General features: G+C 44.1%; 1 protein-coding gene across 6 annotated transcripts in view; it reads left to right on the top strand.

Annotated features, from left to right (window-relative positions):
- The window catches only part of SCLY (selenocysteine lyase), a 951200-nt gene that overhangs the window by 336031 nt on the left and 590702 nt on the right, over positions 1-24467 (top strand). For all 6 annotated transcript variants that reach the window (XM_069618226.1, XM_069618229.1, XM_069618227.1 and 3 more), the window contains 4 exons: positions 14907-15090; positions 15267-15394; positions 15543-15707; positions 15811-15917. In XM_069618226.1, coding sequence (XP_069474327.1) covers positions 14907-15090; positions 15267-15394; positions 15543-15707; positions 15811-15917 — 584 coding nt within the window. The remainder of the gene's footprint in view (positions 1-14906; positions 15091-15266; positions 15395-15542; positions 15708-15810; positions 15918-24467) is intronic.

The following is a 24467-nucleotide window of genomic DNA, read 5'->3' as shown; positions in this document are numbered from 1 at the left end:
ATACTTGAACAACGACTGAATTCAATGTTTCTTTGCATCCCAGTTCTTGGAAGTGGTAAGTGCAGTATTTAGCAGAATAAACATAACTGTCTCACTATCCATCAACAGCAAGCCTAAGCCTTTTGCCGGCGAGAGCAGTGTGCATTGATATTCCAGGCCTGGCTAATAGCGGGGAACAAGAAATTGTTAAACTGATATTGGTACTCTTCAGTTTTAGCAAGAAACTCGAGTCCCACAAATTTACAGAAACTTGACATTTTATTGAACGTTGATCCACTAAGCAACAAAGCAGATGAACAAAGTATATTTCCAGCAGGCACTTTTCCAAGGATAGGTTGAACAGACCATAGAAATGTGTTATGTTGGTGGACACAGCTCCCCTTGATCTTCAGGTTGGTGCCTTTGACTACACGAGTAAACTTCACCAATGGCTCCCCACAAATTCTCCTACTTAGTTTATGATTGTATTTAATAATTTTCATAATCTCTAGCAGGCAGCAGTCAAATAGAATTTATTTTGGCTCCCCTATTAGCCAATCGTCCTGCAGTACAGTGGTTTGTGACTCGATGGTGGTGGACAAGTCCCCCACACTAGGAAGAGTGAAGACCAGATCATTAACATGCTAATAGATAAATAAAACACATTTGTTGATCAATTCTGAAGATGCTTCAGTTATTTAAATCTATGGTATTTCTGAATTTTCAGAATGTATTGGGGGAAACGGTGAACACTACCTCTTTCTTTGAGTGACATTTTTAGACGGTGTGGATTGTGTGTGCGGATCTGCAAGTAATTCTGAAACATCTCCTGTGCTGTTCGTCTCTTCTGGGGGGTGTTGTCTGCTGTAACAATGATCCATTGTTACTTTCCATGGGTCACCTGTGACAATTTCACAGTTCAGTTCAAATTCAAGCCACTGGACATCTGCATCCCGACTCTGTATCTCGAGACAAGCATGGCGAGCCTCAAAATGTTGTTGCTCCCAAATGACATCGGTTTGGCAAGCAACATCATTCGTTGGTGGTGTGGTCTTAGTCTTTCTGCTTCTCTTCTTCCTAGGGCGCTAATCGATTAAAAATAACCTGCTTAATTTGTAGCACACTTACTGAATGTATGAATTACAACCCCAGAATGTAATCTCAATTAAATAAATTGTAAACAACTCCTTTAAAAAAAAAAGAAAGCCTGATTGTTATTTACCCTAGTTTTTCTAGTGTGCCATGATGCAATCAATCTTGATTTTCAGACAAAAAACACCAAGCTGAAAAAGAGCATTTTCCAAATATATAAACAAAGCATTTTACTCTTCCATTTCAATATACATATATAAATATGTTCAAGTAGAACCTAATTTCCATATGAAATACATTATCGCACAATAAAAATTCCATGAAAAGAAAAATTGATAAGTAATCTTTTATGATAGGTATCCAAACTTTAGCCAACTCTCTTACAACATGAAGATGTCACTGGCTTCCAGCAAACTTAAGGACCACTTTGGATCTTGTAAATGATGGAAGCCCCTAGTATTCCACGTTGCAAATTATAGTCATTTTTGGTTTCTTAGTACTTGTGGGATGAATTTCACAAGCCATTCCAACACCTGTTGGTCATTTATGGGTTCCATATTATTGGTCAGGACATTTTTGTTCTTGAATATTTCGTTTTACAGGATACATAATAATTTGCTGCTTGTTAAGCAATTTCCGGAGTTTTATTACCTAGTGTAAAGCCAAGTTTCACAAAATCTATCGCATAGGATCTAATGAGGTCAGCAATTACTCTTGCCACATTGTGTGCAAGAGACGTGTTCATATTGGCTTCCTCAATAATTTCTGTAAACTCCAGATCATTCCTGCTTAGTACCCTCAAAGGTGGAATCTGTGACAATAGGTTTAGAACTACAGCTCTGTTGATTGACTGATTTCTTGTTAGAGTAGACACTTGTTATCACCAGGATATTTGGATTGTTATTTCCACTCATGGGGTCTAGATTGCTGCAAGGCTTTTTTTCATTCTTTTGGGGCCACATTTCCTACTTTTGTTTTCTGATTCAGTTCCGGTGTGGAACATCCTTCAATTAATGTTTCAGAACTGTTCTCAGAGTCTGAGACAAAGGTCTCTTGCTCTTCATTGTTAGGCTTCACTCCCATACCATTCTCATTTTGATCCTTCAAAAGCTAACTGGCCAATGTTCCCTTTTCTTCTTGCTTTTTTCTTGGCTCTCTTACTCATTGATTAGGAGGTTATCCCAGTGTCAATATTCATAATTGGCACGTTTACCTCAGTACACACCTTTGCAGCACCTTTAGTAGGCATCACTATTTCTGGCTAATGTAATGTATGGATTTTTCAGAGTGCCCTACAATACTCACAGGGGATATTTGTGGTTCCAGTACATTCGCTTTATGCTTAGGGTCAGCACCCCTACTGTTATGTTCTGTCAATTTGCCACCCTGATTGGAGTTTACCTTCTCCCAGTAAATTTCCATTAAGATAGACTCAATGCACTGCAATATTTCTCCATGCTGATTAACTTCATCAATCACCCGCCCACCCAACGTAAGTAATATTTTTAATGCAAATTGCATTGTGGAGATTGCTGTCATTAGTTCCATAAACTAATTTCCACTCGGACTAATCCCTTCCACCTCCGACGTATCCTCCAACAACTGAGGTGTGGTGCTCAGTCTAGTGCTAGGCACCAGTGGCACCGTTGATGTTAAATGTACCTTTCTCACGTCACCATGGGAGGTCGGTATAACCAGGTTAATATGCATGGGTGGTATCACTTGTGCTTCTATATTTGTTTGCAGTGATTAACATACATTCAGCAGCGAGTTATCAATTTCCATACAGCACAAGAATTCATCTATAGTTGTACCATCACTAATCTTCTTCCATTATTTCCTACACTTCATTTCTCCACACTACTCTTATCTTCAGATGGGGCCCCTTTGGTTTTTGTCACATCTTCTGTTGTATTCGCTCGTTTCTTTTGATTATTCGCCATATCTGCGATTCTCACTTCAGGTATTTAGTTCACTTACTAATGTAATATTGTTAATGGTGGGCAGAAACAATTTGGACAGTTCACTGCCCACTATTCTTCCGTATGTTGTATGTGATGTTACTCTCTGTCAGTATGACAGTTTAAAGCTGCAACTAAATAGACTGCTGATATGTGTACTAAGAAAGATCAAGACTCACTTTGCAAATATCCAATAATTAGCTAGATTTCTGATTCCAAAAATGTGGGTACTTAATTCTTAAGGTGAATGTTCTCACCTGCCACCCGAACGCCGAAACCGCCTAACCGTCAGTACACTTGTGATCACTTGCTGTGAGCGTGTGCGCAGGAGCGCAGTTTAAATACTGTTCACAGCAAATAGGCATTTCCCAAAGCACTCCTCCAATGATTAACCAACAAATCTGGCACAGCTCAAACCAGCAGAATTGCCCGCAAAACCGTCAGTACACTTGTGCTCACCTGCTGTTGTTAAATGTAATGTTGAATACTTTGGCCTGAGATTAAAACAAGAGGTTTTTTCAAATATCAGAAAAATTCTAGGCACAAACTTTGAAATTTCACATTGACACATGTAAAAACTAAGCCATGTAAATATAAAATTTTAATATGGTTTGGTAAAGACATTTGAACATAATATAACAAATGGTTAAAAAGCCTTTTATTCAGTGGAAGTACCTGTTCTCAGTTTGTCGTACTTGGTAGATAGCTGAACAGAGCAAAAATAAGTCAGGCAGAATGGGAATTAAATAGACTGACACGAAGGAAAAAGAAACTCCAATGTTGTCGGATCAGAAAGGGTTTGTTTATATTTGTTGAAGAAAGAGGCATCTTGACCTTTCCATGGAGATACATCAATAGATTGGGCACAGAGGACTTTGTCATGAGACATGCATTGGCATTGTGAAAAGGTGTGTATGCATCTAGTGATGTCAGCTTCAGGGGCGGGTGATCTGAAATACTGTCGCCAGGGCACTTGAATTTATGGCGATGGGTCATCGGCTAAGTTTATCATAAAATGGCGGTACCCGGCCCGTCAATTTCGTATGTGTAGATCTGAGAAAAACAAAGGTAAGATGCATTGGAATTCCTTTTACGATCGATCGATGAATGCTCAAAAATACATGCCTGTTCATTTTGGGCCAATACATTTCTGAGCGAACTTCCCCTTTAATGAAGTCTGCCCTGAGAGCGATAATGGTTGAGGTTTGCTGGACCGGCTGTGTTATGACAAGCTAGTGATGGAGGTGTACATTTCGGAATGCTTGGTGTGTGCATGGGAGGATTATTAGCTGGTGTCCTAATGCCGCGTGTAAGTAGCTAGTCAATGTGTGTGTTTGGGTGTGTGTCTTAGAAGGATGGAAGGTAGAAAGGTGAGCAGGTAGGGTGGGACACAATCAAGAAACCACATTTCTTCTTCACTCACTTTATTCGGATAATACATTCCATTAAAGTAAACATTTCAAAATACAAAACATTGCATGCAAAAGTTGACATGTGTAACCATTCCATTTAAATGTACCCAAGATCATTAAATCAAATATAGCAAGTCTTAACATGGCCCTGCAAGACGATGAAGAGAATGATGAGGAATAAAAGGCAAAACAATCCATCAAAAGGCTCTGAAAGGTATGAAACAGTCTAACAAGGCACAACATAGCCTCCTCCACCTTTCCACCAGCCCCTGAACGACCGCTCCTGATTCAACCTTCTTACTCTACCACTGCCTAACCCTATCCCACTCTATCTCTCTGAGACACCACACACTGTGCACAAGAAGGAAAAGACAGAGGGCAGCAGACTGGGTATTCCACTCAACACTAAGCAAAGTGTCAAGAGTCTTGGGAGGCATGAAACACTTTTGTTTGGAGAAAGAGCTGATGCAACATGAAAACCAGAGGTGCCCATCTCCCTTTCCTCAGTGTCTTAGTTGTCAGGCTGAGAGCCATCCCAAACTTCACTCTTGCATGCACAAGTGCAGTGCTCAGTGGGGCCTACTGGGACTTTTCCCCACTTCATGAAGGCTATAACACCTCATGCTGGATTCCTCCCACTTCTAATCATTTCATAGTTGTTACGGTTACCAACTGTAATTGTATTCCCTTTTTCCACTTCAGAGGGATGAAAGGCTGAGTCGCTCCCTTGGTGGGGTTCAAACTAGCATAGATATTTCTTCAGTTTAAAAGTCCACCATGGGCTTCTTGAGCAATGTGCATAAGGTATTGTGTTTGGAGACCCTAGGGTCTGTGCCATATTTGAGAGATAAGTTTACCACAGGATGCCGACGACAAGTTAAAGGATCCACGTTTCCCAGTAAGGAGGACACGTAGCATACTTCCATCAGCAAATTAAAGGTTTCAATTTTACGAGATACCTTGATTGTTTTTAGGGTTGCCAAGAGTTTAAAGGATTACAAGATGGCTGAATAACTTGAGAGTAACAATGTTGATGGGTGAATAGCACTTGCTCTGGATAGTTAAACAGATGTTACTTCTTCATCTCAATGAAGGTCAGCATGTCTCCGAAATGCAGGATGGTCTACGAAGGCTCTATCTTGGAAGACTTGAGTTCAGTGACGTACCTGACGGCTTGTTTCATTTGCAGCCCGTTAATATGGTTAGCTTTACGTTTGTTCACTATGTGAACCACCCTATGGTAGCCCCAAAGGTGTATTTAGATTAGGTTTGTCGTCTACGTTGTTAGATTTCTTCGATCTATGTTCCACCTTCCATCCAATTCTATTCTTAACCACTTAGCCCAAATAGAACCATACATTGGCACAATCTGACCTGATATCCTTTCTCTAAGGAAGGACCACTTGGTTACGTACTGCATAGTAGTCTACACTATTTCCTGTAGTTAATGCCAATACTAAGATTGCATGACTAATACTGGAAGGATGAATATTTTGGCTCTACAGCTTTTCTACAGGGAATGGTATTGCCCTCCCCAATCCTTTTCAGTGTTGTGCACCAGCATATGACAAACAGGCAAAGCTTGTTGCACATGCTTGATGCATTGGAAATAAACGAGGACTGTTTCGCTGTGCTGCTTGGATCTCTATTGACTGCCTTTTCAAGTTCCTTGAACTTTTGCAGCCCCGTAGCCCGTTGGAAGAGCTGCGCGCCCACACTGAGGCTGTGTGTTGAGCGGCGCGTGTGTGAGGGCTGGGGCACTGTGCCTTTAAACATTGGCCTGCAGACGTACCGCCCATAGGAAGTGACTCATAAAAGGGGAAGAGCATCACCCTTGTGGCGTGAAGCCCGAGTGAGTAAAGGTCGAGAAGCAGAAAACGAGGACTGCTTCGCTGTTTTGCGGAGTGGCAATCTCCGTAGTTTATGGCAGCTAGAGCTGCACGCTCCGCTAGTAGGAAAAACAGTGCTGTGCACTCACTGGTTTTCGTGGAAAAAAACGAGACTTTTGGGCCACGTTTACGCAGCGCTAAAACAAGCACGGCGCTTCTTCATCAGTCAGACAAAGTGTTGGAGCTGCCTGTATCAAGCCAAGCAGATACAGAACTCGGACTGGCGGAGCCAGGCGCTGCATCCTCCCTGATGGACGTCTCTGTCTCTTCTGGTTCCGGTAATCCTTCAAATGAGATGGAGCCCCCGTCAGCCGCCAGCTGTCCCCCGCCGAGTGACGCGAGCGTAGCGCGGCCCCTCGGAGGAGAGGAAACGCCGCTCGCTCCAGGTGAGGAGGTATTAGTGGGCGGTGGGGGGGGGGGGTGAACGTGTTGGTCGGACTGTCTGCTTGTGCTTCCCCGGAAAATGGACTAGAGCTGCGAGCCCTTCTGCCGGCCAAAGACCCCCTGGCCCCTTTCGTGGTGGAGGGGTGCAACGACCAATCTGGGCGGCAGCCCCAGATAAATTCACTTGAAAGAAAAACGGACAGTTCAGTCTTAAATGGCCCTATACAGGTCGTCATTTTGCAACATTCTCCGCCGGAGTCTTGCACTGTGCTGGACGCAGAGGTTTCGCCGCGGTTTGGCCCCGGAGAGGACGTGCAGCCCACCGTCTCGAGGAACCTGGACCTTGAATCATCTAAAACCCCCAGGGCTGCGAGGCCAAAGGATAGCCAAACCAAACCCTCCCATGTTTCGTTAAATACTGTTTATTACAGGAAAAAGGGAGGGCCGTCGCGTAGGAAACGATGCGCGCACCAAAAGCCAAAGATGGGGTTGAAAGTTTTGATATCAAAATGCCAAAAATCTACGAACGCCGATGACAGGTCTGCAAATCAATCAGAGGTCGCCCAACCAAACTTGCCTATAACCAACAGATTTTTTGCTAAATTCTTAAAGAAGCTACCTTCAACCTCGGAAGAAATCTCGGATGCCGAGATTTTGGGAGCGGTCTCGGACCAAATCCCGGTCACAGCACCTGCACAAACAAATGATGAGAGAGCCATGCTTTCGTTAAAACCGGCGAGTTTTTCCTTTTCCAACATGGTCCCAAACGCGAACATTAGGTGGCATTTTGGGTCCCCAAGTCCTGCACACCTTCCATCTCCGAGGCAACTTCCAAGCTTATCAACAAACCTATCGAAAGGGCAAAGTGGTCTCGGCCAAATGTCTGGGTCAGACACACAACCTCTTTTGGCCAAAAACTTTGACACTGGAAATTCAGTGACCTCGGCCCCAAATGCAGGACAAAGCCATTCTACTCTCAAGAGTACTTTTCAGACTGATGAGACCCAACGCCCACTGACAATTTGCAGTGAGTTGGAAAGTGACGCAGAAGACAATCAGTCCGAACAATCTTTGTTCATATTTAATCCCTGCTCGACTGAAACAAATGCCGAGGGGACCGCGACAAAGACTGCGGGCTTGGGACTAGGGCAAGAGGATATCCAGCCCAATTCGGAGCCTGATAACATTCCTTTTCCAGTCCAAGCCTCGAACCATCGAAATTCAATTGGCTTGGGAAAGAGACCTAGCCTCGACGCTCCAAGGACCTCTTCAACTTCAAGAGGAGGGACAAACGACTGTAATAGCCATACAGCGCCTAGTCCAACGAGAAATCGGCGTTCCAGTGAACTTATAGGAAATCCACCTAAGGACCCTTCGCCAAAGAAGACTGACTTAAGATTAATTATGTCTACAGTAACGTTGGCGATGGCACCGTTCTGTAAACTATACGAGTCGATAAACGACTCCTTGAAAGACCATACATCTATTACAGCGATGATGAACAGTCGTTTGATTTTCCTAGAAGGCTATATTAACGCCTTGAACAACAAAATGGGAAAAATCAACACGGACGAATGTCCGGGGAAGACGAGAGCTAGGTCACTCGAGACACGACCTCTTCCTTCAGACGCCAGTACCCAGACCTTCGAAGATGGGCTGATTGTCGACCTTGAGGATTTTATCCCGGAGGGAGATAAGGAGTCCCCTGCTAGGGGTTTTTTAATAACCAAAGCAGGGGGCACGGCAGCAAAAACCAATGGATCGATTTTCAACGATCAAATCTCAATTTCATCTGAAATCGACAGTGTATCAGCATCAAAAGGCCCTTTCTTTAAACAAAAGCAAACGACAAGCAAGCTTCCCGTTGCAGAAGCAAATAGTAGCAAAAAAGTGCCTCTAAATGAGAAGGGAAAGCCTAAATTGCACGACAAACTATTGGGCAGAACAGTTCAAGGAAAAGGAGATAAAGTGAACTACTCAACTAAGGAAACAGACGACGTCATAGCCGGTATTCAAACAGCCTCTAATGAGGACAACCGAGAAACAGACGTGGACTTGTTAAACTTCAGTGTCTACACACTGTCTGATGACCAAGATGAGACTCCAGATCCAAATTGTACTAAGGAGGAAAACCTCCATTTTCAAACCCTAGAGAGTCGTTGTAGGAACCTGCAAAACAAAGCTAGCGGGGGGGCCGGAAGTGCTGAAGAAGATCCCGGAAAAAAGACAACACGCACGAAATCTAGATTACGACCGGCCGAAGATTAGTCCGTTAAAAGTCCGCAGGAGAAATGGGTCTCAAAACAACATCTTTGTTTCCAGAAGGAAATCTCCCCAAGGGTCCAGATGGGTGCATGCGACAAGGTCCAAAGACGCCCCAGCAACAAGAAAAAATGCGGAAGCATCTGCAAAAGACAAGCAGAATCGACATAACCCCAGATCTAGCCCAAAACAAAAATCGGTAAGGCCTGGAGCTCAGCCTCTTAGAACCAAACGTAATTTCCTTATTGAACAATTACCAGATAACAACAAATATATTATATTAAACAGAGGATTTTTGTTGCAACTTCTCAAATGTATTCCTTCCCTCAGGAAAGTCGAAACCAAGGATTTAACGAGGGTAGAACCATTCCATCAAGGGAAACTAGCGAGTGCTTACCTTCATGTCCATACGAATTGGGCAAAAACCAGACTAGCAGAGGCAGCCGAACACCTTTTAATGCTGGGATTCGACTTGTTCGAACTAGAAGAAGGTGTGCCTTCATCTACGCGGCGCGAATCATCCGAACAGTTGGGATTAAATACACCCCCGCATCTTGAAAATGTGAGTATTAAACCGAAGTTGTCTAAAAGAGATCTGGAGGACAGAGGCTTGGAGCGACAGGTTTGCTCTTTTGGAAAAATCAACGCGGATCTAACAGCAGAAATCCAGCAGACAAACCGCTACGATTTTGGGAGTCAACGACCCTGGGGAGAACCCACAAGAGAGGAAGTGGTTTACAAAGACCCGTTGGGAATAGGAAGACGCCCTCGCGGCCCTACGGCCACAATCCAACGGACAATAACCCAATCTTTGGGTAAGGAAGGCTCCGACATGAAGGACACTTCAAAACAAGCCCCATTGTTGCAATCTTGGGCATGGCTACCAAAGGCTCTCACACAACATAAGATTCAATAGCAATCCGCCAGCCACATCCTCACACCCCTTCCCATACAACAGACACGGGGAAAAGAAGTTCTCTCCCTGGGGTCATGGAATACGCGCGGTTTTCAACATCTGACGAACGAAGGGGATGTAAACTTGAGATGCTTGGATATAATCTGCTTACAAGAGACCTGGATGACGGAACGTCCATCCATCGATGGCTACGACTTGGCCCACGCGCCAGCAATCAAAGGTTCCCTTGGGCGCCCTTCCTCAGGCCTCGTTACGGCAATCCGGTGCGGCTCAGGACTACAACACCTAAAAATCTTACATTTATCCACTTACTTGCTGGCCACAGAAGTCAGCTGGATAACTGGTAAGAAGGACGGGGGCAACTTCAAAACACAGCCCCTAATTATTATAAACATCTACTGGAATCCCGCAGCCTTGAGCGATGTCTCTTTTATTGCCCTGTCTAGAGAGACCATTAACGAAGTCCTGGTGAACAATCCGGAAGCACTGTTGGTTATCTGTGGAGACTTAAATGCTACTTGGGTGCCGCTCGAAGTAGTAGAGCATCCCCCTCTCTTTTCATCCCTCAGAAACAAACGAGGGGACAAATGGTTATCTTTGATGTCAGCGTGCGACCTGCTGAGTGCAGGTGATCTTTTCTCTAGACAAGGGAGACCCTTTACTTGGGAAAGAGGAAATTCGCACGCGGACATTGACCATATCTTCATTAGTAGACATTTGTCTACTCTTACAACATCATTCGAAGTACTAAAAACCAAGGAGAGTGATCATAACTTGTTGGTGTTAAAGTGGAAGACAAACCCAACTCACAGTTTGGTTATGCCTGCTCCTGTCGAGGCGAACAGCCAACAAACACGTCTAAAACTGACAGCAGCTGCTATTTCTGCAATAAAGTTTCAGTACGAGAACACAGGCAAAGAACAAAAAGAACAGGAGTTTCTGCGATTACCAGAGTACCAACCACTTTTGTTACCTTACAGGTCAGACTTCAAGGGTCAGGGACGACAAAACAAAGTTATCTCACACGAGTACAGTAAAGAACTGGTTTTGAAAAGGCGCCAATTAAGACAAGCAAAAAGAAGGGTGAAAGCATTCCCTACGCCAGAAAATCAGGCGCTCTTTATGCAAGTGCAGAAAACCTATAGAACATGGATTAAACAACAACGGTGTAATCTTTACCAAAAAGACGCGGAAGCCATGCTAAAATTGGTCAGTGGTCATCATCCAAGAGAATTTTGGGCTTTAATTAGATCTACGATCTCGCCTTTCGGCGAACCACTAACAAACCCAATTGGTGAAACTGCTTGGATAAAATTCTACTCAAACCTTTTTCAGGCACCCATACACTCGGGGCCTTCACTGGAAAATACAAACTTGGAACCGTGGGTTGATCTGAGCAATAAAGAAGAGATCATTAAAATACTTCGTAGGCTTAAACCGTCCAGAGCCCCTGGCCCAGACGGTGTTACAAACCTGGACCTAAAACAATTTCCAACAGAATGGTCTGCATTGATCAGTGGCATCTTCAGACGATGCAAAAAGGCCAGACAAATCCCGCTCTCATGGACAACCTCCAATAGTCGTCCCTATCTTCAAAAAGGGGCTAAAAGACGATCCCAAGAACTATCGTCCTATAGCTCTCTTGGACACGATTGGAAAGGTGTTTGGTTCCTTACTACTTCAGCAATTTCATCGATGGTTTGATAACACAGATCGCTTAGACCCATTTCAAACGGGTTTTACCAAGAAAAATGGCACATCCACAAATATTATGTTTCTCAGTGCGCTAAAAAGTAAGGTGCTAGCAGGAGCTCCAAGAGTGTTCCTGGCCTTTATCGATTTGGCGCAAGCCTTTGATCAAGTCAATCGAGCAAACTTGTGGAGGAAACTGTCCCAGTGGAATTGTCCAGCAGAAATACTCCAACCAATTCAGGCATTACACAAGAACACCAAGCTTCGCGTTAGGTTAAATCAAGCAGGCTTGTTATCATCTGAAATTCTGGTTGACAGAGGAGTAAAGCAGGGATGTCCACTTGCTCCCGCACTATTTATCGCTTACCTCAGTGATTTCAAAGATTCAGAGCAATTAATTCGCTCCTTCCCACCGTTATTGGGAGACTGCAAAACTACAAGGTTACTTTATGCAGACGATCTAATCCTAATGGACTTGACCCCAATCGGTCTACAGCGTCAGCTTAATAACCTTGCTGCTTATGTCGGCGAGAACAATTTAACCATCAACGTTGCAAAGACCAAAATCTTGACGATGGAAAAATTCAAACGGCGACAAGAAAAATTATCCTGGTACTTGGAAGGCAAGGTTCTCGAGAAAGTGTCAACTATAAAATACTTAGGAGTCACCTTGGACAGTTCTAGAACAAATGTAGCATTCCAGATGTGTCTGATAGATAAGGCTAAGAAACTGGCAGCACAGGTGCGAGCATTAGACAGAAAGTACGGGCGTTTTTCTTTGCTTCCAGTGATCAAATTTTACCGTACAAAGGTAGTTCCATCAATCACCTATGCAGCGGACGCTCTCCCTCATGTGCCTTTCCATTTATGGCTGAAATTAGAGGGGTACTTTTGGCGCACGGTTCTGGGGTTGCCAAAATCCACATCGGCACCCTTAATCAGAAGGGAAATAGGTTTACTTTCACTGCAAGGATCTGTGGAGATTAAATCTATGATGCTCTACAGGAAAATTCTGTTACCCGATTGCCCTTGCGTGCTAGCGATGATCCACGCTGAGGTCAAAAGGACGCGATGCTTGGAGCTAAAATCTTGGGAAACAGCAAGAAAAGCAAAACTACTGGAACTCCATTTCTCGGAACAAGAGCTGGTGCGAAATCCTTCAAAAATAAAAAATAAAATGGCAGAGTGTGATTGGATAAAGACTCTGGACTTTGCAGAAAAAGCGAAATCAGTTCAACATCTCCCGCCCTATAACAGCAAATTAAACACGGTCCCTAACTATCTGAGCAGGTTCCCAAACAAAGCCGCCAGAAACCTTTTTTTGAGAGCACGTTTAAATCTACTGCAGACAAATAAGATTCTGAAACGAAGAGGACTGAGTGATTCAGATACATGTCGTTTTTGTAAACATAGCTCAAAAGTCGAAACTATTCGGCATTTGCTTCTCAACTGTCCAGGTACCCAAGATATTGGTGAAAAGTATCTGCAACAACATCTCCAGGCATCCTACATCAGGGAGGAAGAATTCTGGTGGGGTCGCCTAATGAGCGGAGAACGAAATACCTGGACAATCGCGACCACTCAAACCCTAAAGTCGATTTGTCTTTATGAATTTCCTTTGTTAAGAGTCTTCTACTTTGACTGTAAATGTTTCCTCATCTCAATTTTTCTACTGATTTCTTCAACTATGTTTTGTAAAAATCATTAATTTGATTAAATCAACGAAATAAATAATAATAATAAACAAGGATTCATGATCCAAAATGTTTGCGATTTCATATGCATGTTTAGATCCCTAGCGTTTGTTAACGAGGTCTCTATTGAATGGAGTTAATGTTAACTTTGGATGGCTCAGGCTCATTGGGGCTAAGTGCCGTTGAGATATTATTTAAGAGATTTGTTTGTAGGTGCTGAATTGTTGCTTTAGTAGAAGCTCTAAATTGAACGGGAGCGGGGGCCTTGTGTTTATAACTTGCCTGTGTACTGATAATAGGTTGATATGTTCTATTAATTAACTTTTACAGGTCTGGGGTGGATACCGTGGTACATGGGACATCTGTGTTGAAGTATATTGACATTTTCTTTCTTAACGTCCTTTGTCTGGGTCAAGGTTTGTATTGGTTGCTTTTTTTCCCTGGTTTTCCTTTAGCTGTTGCGCTGACAGGTGACAAGTTGACTGACCAGCTTGCATGGACCTAGTGCCGGTGGGGCTTGGTGATCATGGCCAACAAGCCTTCACCAGTTTCTTTTCTTTATTCTGCGGTTGTTAACAACATTTTTGTGAACCCTTCTAGGGCATGTTTGTGAAAACACACATGCAGCACCCTACATCTTGCATATCATGCAGAATGCATTACTTTTACACTTGCGCTGTGCTGATTTGCATAGTAGCAGTGATAAAGCAGATTACAATGTGGGCATACTATTTTGAAAAGGAAGTTCAAGATCAATTCTCACCCCAGTTCACCAGCACCCCGCGCATAGTGATATGTACCCTGTAGTGTGCATTATATTCTGCTCAGCTGTCCAGTTGGACCAGGCTTCAGGTTAGGACAGGCCCAAAGAGACCGATGACCATGGCATACATATATTTCAGGCTTTGGGAAAGCCAAGCTTTTCCCAAGTGGACTGCAGCACTTCATCAAACCTACAAACAGATTTCCATTGCTCATAGACTAGGCCAAGCTCTGAAACAGTTGGATGGGAGGCCCATTAGCATTGAATAAGGTGTGTTTCCAGGGCAGTCTTAGTAAATCTGCTTTTAAAAAGGATATATCTGCACACAGGTTAGCTACAGTATGCTTGCTTTCCAGTCGTGGTGTAGCTAGTGTAAACAGAGACTGAGACATGGGCCCCATATTGGACCATGCAAACGAATGTAGATGGCAAGTCCAACCCTTCTAAGCACGGTTTGGGGGGGATCTCCGCACATGGACATTTTGAAAAATGTGTTAAGAATGAGGAATGATATATTGGACATTTTCAAAGAAATTATTTGCTTCAAGCGGATATGTGGGATGGAAGGAAGGGGTCGGGTGCCTGGGAGAAAGCGTACAAGGATCAGAAAACCAGGGTACCCACGCAAGAGGCCAAAGGTGTGCAGAGGCCCACCAGGAAATCTCCAGAGTTTCCTTTATTCTAGTGTCTGACTACGGCCCTCATATTGTAAACTATGTAGACTATAAAGTCTATACTTGTTTCTGCCTCTTCTGCGCTTGCACAGAGTTGATTGACTTCTCTTCTATCAGAATGTAACTGCGTTCGTGGGACTTGCTTGGCATGTTTCTCAGATTTCGCCCATCTTCGTGTCTCCAAACAGGCCAATAATTTGGTTTTCCATTCAGCGGTACGGTATTTCAAAGAATTCCAAGAACTGAAACAGGATGTCCCAGATCACGATTACAGTGGCCTTGTGAGTTCAAAGCCACACTTCATCACTTCTAACATAGAACATGACTCTGTGCGTTTGCCACTGGAACAACTGGTGAAGGAGCAAGTAGCAGGTAAGCGGATGGCAACTGGCTGCAGTAAAATGGTCTCATCAGAAAAGGGATGGGTGGGGGTATAAAGGAAAAAGCATTTTTTGCTATACTCCTGATTCTAGTCTGTCTTCCCTACCATGTCATATATGTTTACTGTTTTATTTGGTGGCGTGAAATGTTGGTATCATCTCTTACAGAGGCCACCTTTGTCCAGGTATCCAAGGTGAGCGGGCGGGCAGAGGTGGATGATGTCATTGCAGCTATTCGTCCGAACACGTGCCTTGTGTCCATTATGATGGCCAATAATGAGACTGGGGTGCTCATGGTTAGTTAGTGGTTGTTTACTACTTCTGGTCATTCACCTCCTGTGCTTTTTCTTACCACATTCACAATCATTGCTACCTCCCCCCGTTTCTCAACTATCTGTTTTTATGCTGACATTTTAGTTATAACTCTACTTCATTTGCCCTCAGCCTATCTCTGAACTCAGCTGCTTGGTCAAGCCCCTGAACCAGAAGAGGTTAAAATGTGGGCTGCCCCGGATCCTGGTTCATACAGATGCTGCACAGGCCATTGGGAAAGTGCAAGTGGATGTGCAGGAGCTGGGGGTGGATTATCTCACCATTGTGGGTCACAAGGTAAGATTGGAGTAGGGAGTGCTCTTACAATAACTCCTCATGATAGAGCTTGTTCTGTCCTTGTCTCATTTCATATGCCATTATTTCTTTAATGTCATTGCAGTTCTATGCCCCCCGAATTGGAGCACTGTATGCACAAAGCCCAGGTATCACCACCCCACTGCACCCCATGCTGTTTGGAGGAGGACAGGAGCGGACCTTTCGACCTGGGTAAGGTGTCAGAGTGGCAATAGGCATAAAATGTCTCAGTGGTGTTGATATACTCTCTAGTAGCCTATTTTGCCTTTGGAAGGGGCCGATTTTACTGTGAGTGTTATTCCACAGACTAGAGAGACCACTTGACACTGAGACATTCTGGACAAAGGTTAAAATGTACATCACATGCTGTGTACGAAGTGCGCAAGCCAAAAATGCATTTAATATCACACAATTAAACAAATTACCAATGATCTAATGTTAGATCCATATATCCTGAGCATTTTAAAACTGTAAATGAGACAATGTATGGTTTAGTAAAGAACTCTCACAGCATGGAAGCATGATTTCATAGTTGCTTTCTTACCTACCCCTTCTCAATTCTGAAATTGTTTTTGAAAAATTGAGCCAAATTCCACATATTTAAACACTTTGAATCTCATTAAAAATAGTATGGTGGGTAATGTGAAAAGGGAATGTAAAGTAATTACTGCCACCATTACCATACCACAATATTCCAACTTTGATGGTAACTCAGAAGAAGAACCTTCAGCACTTGGCTGTTGGTTTTCCCTCCAGTAAATTGAGGAATTCTAGTTGGCAGATTTATCGCTGGTGACATTTCATCCAACCCCCAATGGAATCCAGTTTGATCCCGTAATGGGGAAAAATAGTGCCTTCAGACCACTCGTAATATGGCGGATTTACTGCCAAAACGAGTGGCACTATCTGTAAACTAACTTGGTGGAATTAGCATGGAACATTCTGCCAAACGTGAAATAAGGCATCTTATGCAGTATACCTTCTCACAAGCCATGTGCTCGATATGCAGTTTTGAAAAAGAGTGACTGAAATAGTCCAATACTTTCAGATTCCCCCCGCAGACCCAGAACCCATGTTCTTTTGCAGAATTAAATGTTTGTGCCATTGGCCATCAGGAAATTGGGTGCTCATTAAAACCAATGGATTCCCAGTAGGCCTGCTTGTGACACTAAAAAATAGTTTCAATGTATTGTGCATCAGCAGAGCATTGGCCTTCATAATTCCTATAACAATAAAAATTGCACCATTTTTAAATACTTTGTCTGGAGACACAAATCCCATCTCTGAGGGTTGGATGCCGTGTTAAGTGTTAAGGCATGGTATCAACAGCAGACAGACACAAAAGATGGAAGTTTCAAAAACCTTTATTTTGTATTCAATAAGGTTGAGAGAATTCCTACTCTAGGGACCGAAAATGTACGGCAAAAAACTCTTGCGAAAAAAGCCTGCCGTAACAATGTCGAACCTCACAATGCCCCTGTGTCCGAGTCTTACTCCTGATTCATTACAGTTACTAAAGAATTGTGAAATAACGGGTATGAATGTTGGCAATGCATCAAGAAATCAAGTAATATATCTATATTACATTTGACAGTCATCAACAGGATAAATCAACAGCCTTCAGTTCAAGTTCCCTCTGTGAATAATTAGCAAATTACAGTAACAGGTTTGATCCTCAAAGGATTCTAAGGTTTTCAGAAATATCTGTATTAGGCGAGAGAAATAATGCATTACTGCACTCAACCATTTTCTCACAGAGTAAAAAAGTAAGCCCCATTGTGGAATGTGTTATTTTTATGCAAGTAAAAATACATTTTAATTTTAAAAACATAAGTAATTTTTTATAACACATACTTTATTTGCACCCAGTGTGAAGTCGGCTGCTAGGTTCTGGGGACAGACAATGTGAGCACTTTGGGACACAGGTGTTCACTCAAGCCAGAGGTATCTGGGGGTCTGAGCACATCTATGCAACAGTTAAGGTGGCAACAAGAGTCAGACACCTACCTATCTGTAGCTCCCTGTTTTTTGCTGAGAGAAGTTTGCTAAATTTACACAGTAAAAGGACTGGTATTCTGCTTGTGTGAAAGGCTGCATGCAATCTTCTTCCCATAAATACATAAACTTAAGGAAGAGCCTCCATGCGACTAACTCTAGAATGGGAGTAGGCTTGACCATTAAACAAATAACAAGTCAGTATAGTCAAAATAAAAATGCCTATACTAAAAAAACTAACCCTGCCCTCCTTCTCAAATGACAAATGTGTAAAGGGGATATAAAAAGGAAAATTAGTGTCTCAAAAGAAATGTCAGAATGGCTTAGGTAACAACTCCCTTCCCTACGTTCAGAAGCACAGGGTCTCAAAAGAGTTTCCTGAACGGATAGGTGGATGGCACAGTTTTATCAATCTGGTACACTTTGGCTTACTGGTACAATTCAACAGTCCTAAGTGCTCACATTGTCTGTCCCCAGAACCTAGCAGCCGACTTCACACTGGGTGCAAATAAAGTATGTGTTCTAAAAAATTACTTATGTTTTTAAAATTAAAATGTATTTTCCACATTCCACAATGGGGCTTACTTTTTTACTCTGTGAAAAAATGGTTGAGTGCAGTAATGCATTGCTTCTCTCGCCTAATACAGATATTTCTGAAAACCTTGGAATTCTTTGAGGATCAAACCTGTTACTGTAATTTGCTAATTATTCACAGAGGGAACTTGAACTGAAGGCTGTTGATTCATCCTGATGATGATTGTTAAATGTAATATAGATATATTACTTGATTTCTTGATGCATTGCCACCATTCATACCCTTTATTCATCCTGTTATTTCTCAATTCTCTAGTAACTGTAATGAATCCGGAGTAAGACTCGGACACAGGAGCATTGTGAGGTCTGACATTGTTATGGCAGGCTTTTTTCGCAAGAGTTTTTTGACATACATTTTCGGTCGAAAAAAACTAATTGAAAAATATAGGGTTCTGGGGGGGTTAAGGGGCTATAAGGTGTAGGTGGATGTGGGGAATAGGGAATAGATTATAGGGGATGGGGAATTTCCCCCCCAAACATACTAATTATGTGAGTTTTTTAGGCCAAGAATATTCAGTAAAAATCTCAGCTAAAACAACTTGCAGATCTAAGAACATAGAACCCATTGTGTTGTTGCTATAGACTTTTATTTAAGTAAAAAGAGGGTTGAAGAAAGACCCATCTTGCACTATCACTACAAGGGGTTTCCCTGCCTCAACTAAACGAATGGCTGTCAGTGTCAGAATGTCAAAAAAATAGAGTTCTCCGTCATGTGTCCAAAATCCTAACCGGATCCTTACATGCTAAACTCAAAATAATATGCAAAGCGATATAATCATTCAATTGGACATCCATATCTTTTTCCAGTGTTCCAACACAAAGTTCCAAAAGGTGCAAAAATAAGCAAATGATCAAAGTCCCACAATCCTCAGGGGGTAAGGGGGGGTCCCTTCCCCTGAGTGTTCCCCGGGTTTCTTTACAGTTCAAAATCACACTTCTCTTCCTCTGGATATACAATTAGCCAATGCAGTGAGTCTGGCTCCCTTTCCCTGGATTTCACACACTCAAGAGGTCCCTTTTTCTTATCCTTGATTTCCACTACCCATTCACCAAATGGGTGTGGTTCCCTTGCCTTGGGCTTCACACTCTCAAGAGGCTCTATTTCCACTTCCTGAATCTGTCTATTTGTAATTGGGTGCGGGAACCAGACACGCAACAGGTTGCCTGGTATACTCTCCTGCCTGGGCTTTCTCCACACACAACAATTCACTTCAGTTTGACCCCTTTTCATTTATCTTGTTTTGAAATGCACTCAGTGTCCCAGCTTCCGTGCCCAGATATGTGAATGTTACAGCCTTTGCTTGGAATTTGGTATATGCTGCAAACGCCCTGGTGTCCCAATTCCCCTTTATGGGCTCACTGGTGTTGTCTGGGTGCTTCTACGTTCTATGCGGTCTTCAGTCTCTCCAGCAGGGCACCTCATCATTCTGCTGGTGTCCCATGTGCTCTCCGGTACTCGCTGTGCCTGCCCCTCCTCTGCGGAGCGTCTCTCACTGCAGGCCTCTGTGCAGCGTACCATCTCCCTCTCTGCTTTTCGCGACGGCACCGGTAGGAGCTCCTCTGCTCCCTACTGATGCTGGCTTCCTTCTCGCTTGCCAACCCGTTTTGGGTATAGTGGAACTCCACATCCTCGCAGTGCCAGGGTTTTAAATGTCCCGGCACATATTGGATTTCTCCAACCACCAGAGCGCGTATCTAGTTCTGTAGCTTCTGCGCTCTCTATTTATCTTGTGCTCTTCCTCGTCTCAGTGCTTTTGCAAACCGGGCTAGATAGCGCTCTACTATCAGCGTAAAGTGGTTGGATTTGATCTATACCACAAAATGCCATATAGGTTTGGGATTTCAGGGGGATGTCATACCCTGAATGGAAAGGGGATGCTATGTTACTGCCAATGAGTCTTCTTTCCTCCCACGACGGCTCTCTCCCCCATACGTTCCTCCTTCAGGTACCCACACCCAGGGTCGGGATCAGGTAGTGGCATCCCTTCCCTCGCCATATGGGAAGAGAGTTTCCCCGGGGAGAGAGTGATGACATCTCTAGATTCATCACATAACCTAATTGGGATAACTCTTTCTCAACTATCCTTTGATCGACCAGAACTGTCAGATGGATCATCTTGTCGATACAAGAAAATATGTGACTTGATCCTTGTTATGCTGAAATATAGTGGGAATAACACCCAAATTTAAAGATCCTGACTGAATCCACTATATCTAAATTTGACAAAGTGACTTTCCAAGAGACTTGAGTGGAGAAGTGTGGACTCCTGGTTTATATTGGGTTTTAAAACATTTTTGTATCTGCTTAACAGGATCGTCTATGCACTGCTTAGACATTGCTCTTGGGAAACATCCATACATGTATATCCCTTCCAAGTACCACAACTTGTATTATCCTAATGGGTGACTTTAATGTCTATATTGGTAAATATGATAGGCAAACGATTTCTGATCCCAATGAGTGGTAAACAAACGCTAGTCCTGCTACGCAAAAACGGTATGACTTTGTAAATAGATAAAGACTTACATTATTTGACATCTACATCTGTGGTCGTCAAACTAGATTTATTATAAATAGTAGGATGTATGGTAATGAACCCTCAAATGGGACATTCTCACATTCCCCTCTAGGTTTTTCTATTGTATGATCACCAGAACAGTAGATTATTGTCAACGTTCTGATGTTCAGTTCATAAAAAGACCAGAGTGACCATCATCCTGTTAATTACTTCAATTAGACCAAGTATGTTGAACACTATGAATGTTGTTTATTCAAATAACATAAGATGTGTCAAGTGGACACCAGCTAAGGATGAACTAATCTTGAATAGAGGGCACATCTATATAACACAATTCTTAGATGATGAATCTGATCCTCCTCCTTTCCCCTGTTCACCCATGATGATGATTCTAGACAAGTCCGATCTATGAAAGTCTCATCAAAGCAGCTTCTCCTTGTCTCCCCTGCTCATCCAGAACTATCAAGGACCACATCGACACCCTTGCTCCAGCCTTGACTGATTTCTGCAATCACTCCTTTGCCACTGTAACTTTCCCCTCCCCCTTAAGCACTCTCTTGTGCACCCTCTTCTAAAGAACCCCTGTGCCGATCCTTCCTCTCTGACTATCGCCCGATTTCCATCCCTCCTTTCCTGGGCAAACTCTTGGAAAAGCTGGCAGTCTCGCAGCTTAATCTACATACTGAATCTGTTGGTTGCTTCCATAACCACCAGTCTGGCTTCGGAGCTGCCGGAAGCACGGAACCTACTCTACTGAGCAGCCGTGAAGACTTGCTCTCCAAACTTGACTCTAATCTCCCTTCCGCCCTCATTCTCCTTGATCTATCCCCTGCTTTTGACACGGTCAATCATGCCATCCTGCATAATCGTCTCCGGGACAACCTTTGTATTACTGATCAGGCCCTGAGGTGGTTGATCTCCTTTCTCACTGACCAACTCTCTCAGGTCCAACTGAGGTCTTTCCTTTCTTTTATCTCTCGCTCTACTTGTGGTGTTCTGCAGGAGTCTAACCTCTCTTCCTGGCTCTTCAACCACTGCCTGGCACCTCTTGACCACTGCATTGCTACTTTCTGCTCCAATTTTCAATGTAATGTGGATGACACTCAGCTCTCTTTCAGGCTTCCCTCAGCCACCTCTGCTTCTTCTCTCATACCAGACTGTCTGGCCACAAATACAGGAATGGTGTGCCGCCAATGATCTCTGACTTAATGCCAGTAAGACTGAGACCCTCCTCATTGGGACACCCACTCTCTCCTTTCCTCTCTCTCTGGCTGCCCACTGTGCGCCCTCTTTCTGCTCCTTCCTGTGAGGCTAAGAACCTTGGTGTCATCTTGGACTCCATCTTCTCCTCTCCTCACATCTTGGACGCCTCTAAGAAGTCAAACGATCAGCTGCACCTCCTCAGAGGTATTCTTCCTTTTCTCACTTTCCCCCAAAAGCTCACTGTCACCAGAGCGCTGGTCTTCCCTAGGCTGGACTATTGACAACAGGCTCTTTCTAAATCTTCCTGCCTCTACTCTTCGACCTTTACAACTTATACAGACAGGACTGCAAGACATGTCCTTGGCCTCAAGACCAGGGATCGTATTTCTCCAGCTCTGAAATCGCTTACTGGCTCCCTGTGGCTGCAAGGATATGATATTTATAACGCGCCTATACACAAGTGTGTCAAGGCGCGACGAGGCAAGGGAGGGGGAACAGAGGGAAGACAGACAACGATCTTACAAGGCCAGGTGTCATTCAGATCGCGCAAGTGCATGGGAAGGGGGAAGGAGAAAAGTGCGAGGCTAAGGGGGAGGGAACCGTGCAGTACATGGGATAAATAGATTAAATAAACAAAAATAAAAAATACGACCAACTGGTGGCAAGTGCAAGGATAAGTGCAGACATCAGGTGACAAGTGCTGGAAGGGGGACTGTAGAGATACAGAAAACAGTCCCCAAGTGTGGGATTTGCCAGGGGGGCAGTGCAGTTGTGCAACTGGTGGGGGAGGTGACCTGGGTGCGAGATCAGAGGGTGCCAAGGTAACCAGTGCAATTTCAGTTTCAGACCGGAATTCAGCAGGGGAGAAGAGGAGAGAAAGCAGAAGCAAAGAGGAAGGTTTTGAGGTGCTTCCAGAACCGGAGATGGTTCTCCTCAAGTTTCAGGGAGGCAGGGAGACTGTTCAGAGAGAGGCCCCAGCCAAAGAAAGTGATCTACCACCAACTCGTTGCTTGGAGAAGCGACTGACCCTCAGGGAGTTGGAGGCAGATGAGCGAAGAGCTCGAGAGGGAAGAGAGCGTTGAAGGTATTGAGGCACCAGGCCCCAAAAGGCCTTGTGGACAATGCAGAGGGTCTTTAACTTAATCCTCGCAGCCACTGGGTGCCAGTGCAGAGATTTAAGTCCTGGAGAGATACAATCCCTGGGCTTGAGGCCAAGAACAAGTCTTGCAGTCCTGCTCTGGATGAGTTGCAGAGGGCGGAGAGTAGAAGCAGGCAGATTTAGAAGGAGGCTGTTGCAATAGTCCAGCCTAGAGCGAACCAGAGCTCTGGGGACAGTGAGCTTCTGGGGGAAGGAGCGGAAAGGAAGAATACCTCTGAGGAGGTACAGCTGGTAGTGTGACTTCTTAGAGACGTCAGAGATGTGAGGAGAGAAGGAGAGTGTGGAGTCGAAGATGACCCCAAGGTTTTTAGCCTTGCAGGTCGGAGCAGAAAGAGGGCCAAGGGAGGCCAGCCAGAGAGTGACAGGAAAGGAGGGAGTGGGAGTGCCGATGAGGAGAATCTCAGTCTTACTGGCATTATGGCAGACCTCATTGGCGGCACACCACTCCTGGATAGCAGACAGACGGTCAGAGATGAATGAAGGAGAAGAGGTGGCTGAAGGAAGGCTGAAAATGAGCCGAGTGTCATTCGCATAACACTGGAAGTGGGGGCAGAGAGCGGCAATGCGGTGGGCAAGAAGTGCCAGGTATTGGTTGAACAGCCAGGTAGAGAGGTTAGACCCCTGGGGAACACCACAGGTAGAAATGGATATAGAGGAGAGGAAGGATCCCAGCCACGCCAGGGCCTGATCAGTGATACTCAGGTTATCACAGAGACTGTTGAGCAGGATGGCGTGGTTGACCGTGTCAAAGGCAGAAGAGAGATCAAGTAAGATGAGGACACAGGGGGTGTTGGAATCAAGGTTGGAGAGCAGGTCTTCGCGGATGTTCAGGACTGCAATTTCCGTGCTTCTGGCAGTTCTGATGCCTGACTGATGATCTTGAGACAACCAACAGATTCAGTGTGGAGAATGAACTGGGAGATGGCCAGTTTTTCCAGGAGTTTGCCCAGGCAAGGAGAGATGGAGATTAAGCGATAGTTAGCCGGGCAGGATAGGTCGGCAGAAGGTTTCTTGAGGAGAGGGGTGCACAAGGGAGTGCTTCAGGGGGGATTTGAAGACCCCAGTGGCGAAGGAGTGATTGCAGAAGTCGGCCAGAGCAGGAGCCAGGGAGTCAATGTGGTCCTTGATGGTTTTGGAGGAACAGGGATGAACCTGTTTTGACAAGACTTTCATAGATCCTACTTCTCTACAAACCTCGTCTGGGGAGAACAGGGGAAAGGAAGAGAAGGAGGGAGGAGAGGTGGCCGAAGAAGGGCCAGAGGAAGAGCGGAG

Source organism: Ambystoma mexicanum, chromosome 10 (genome assembly GCF_040938575.1).
Source record: "Ambystoma mexicanum isolate Mex_15411 chromosome 10, UKY_AmexF1_1, whole genome shotgun sequence".
Taxonomy (NCBI): domain Eukaryota; kingdom Metazoa; phylum Chordata; class Amphibia; order Caudata; family Ambystomatidae; genus Ambystoma; species Ambystoma mexicanum.
This window is presented reverse-complemented; position numbering and strand designations above follow the sequence as displayed.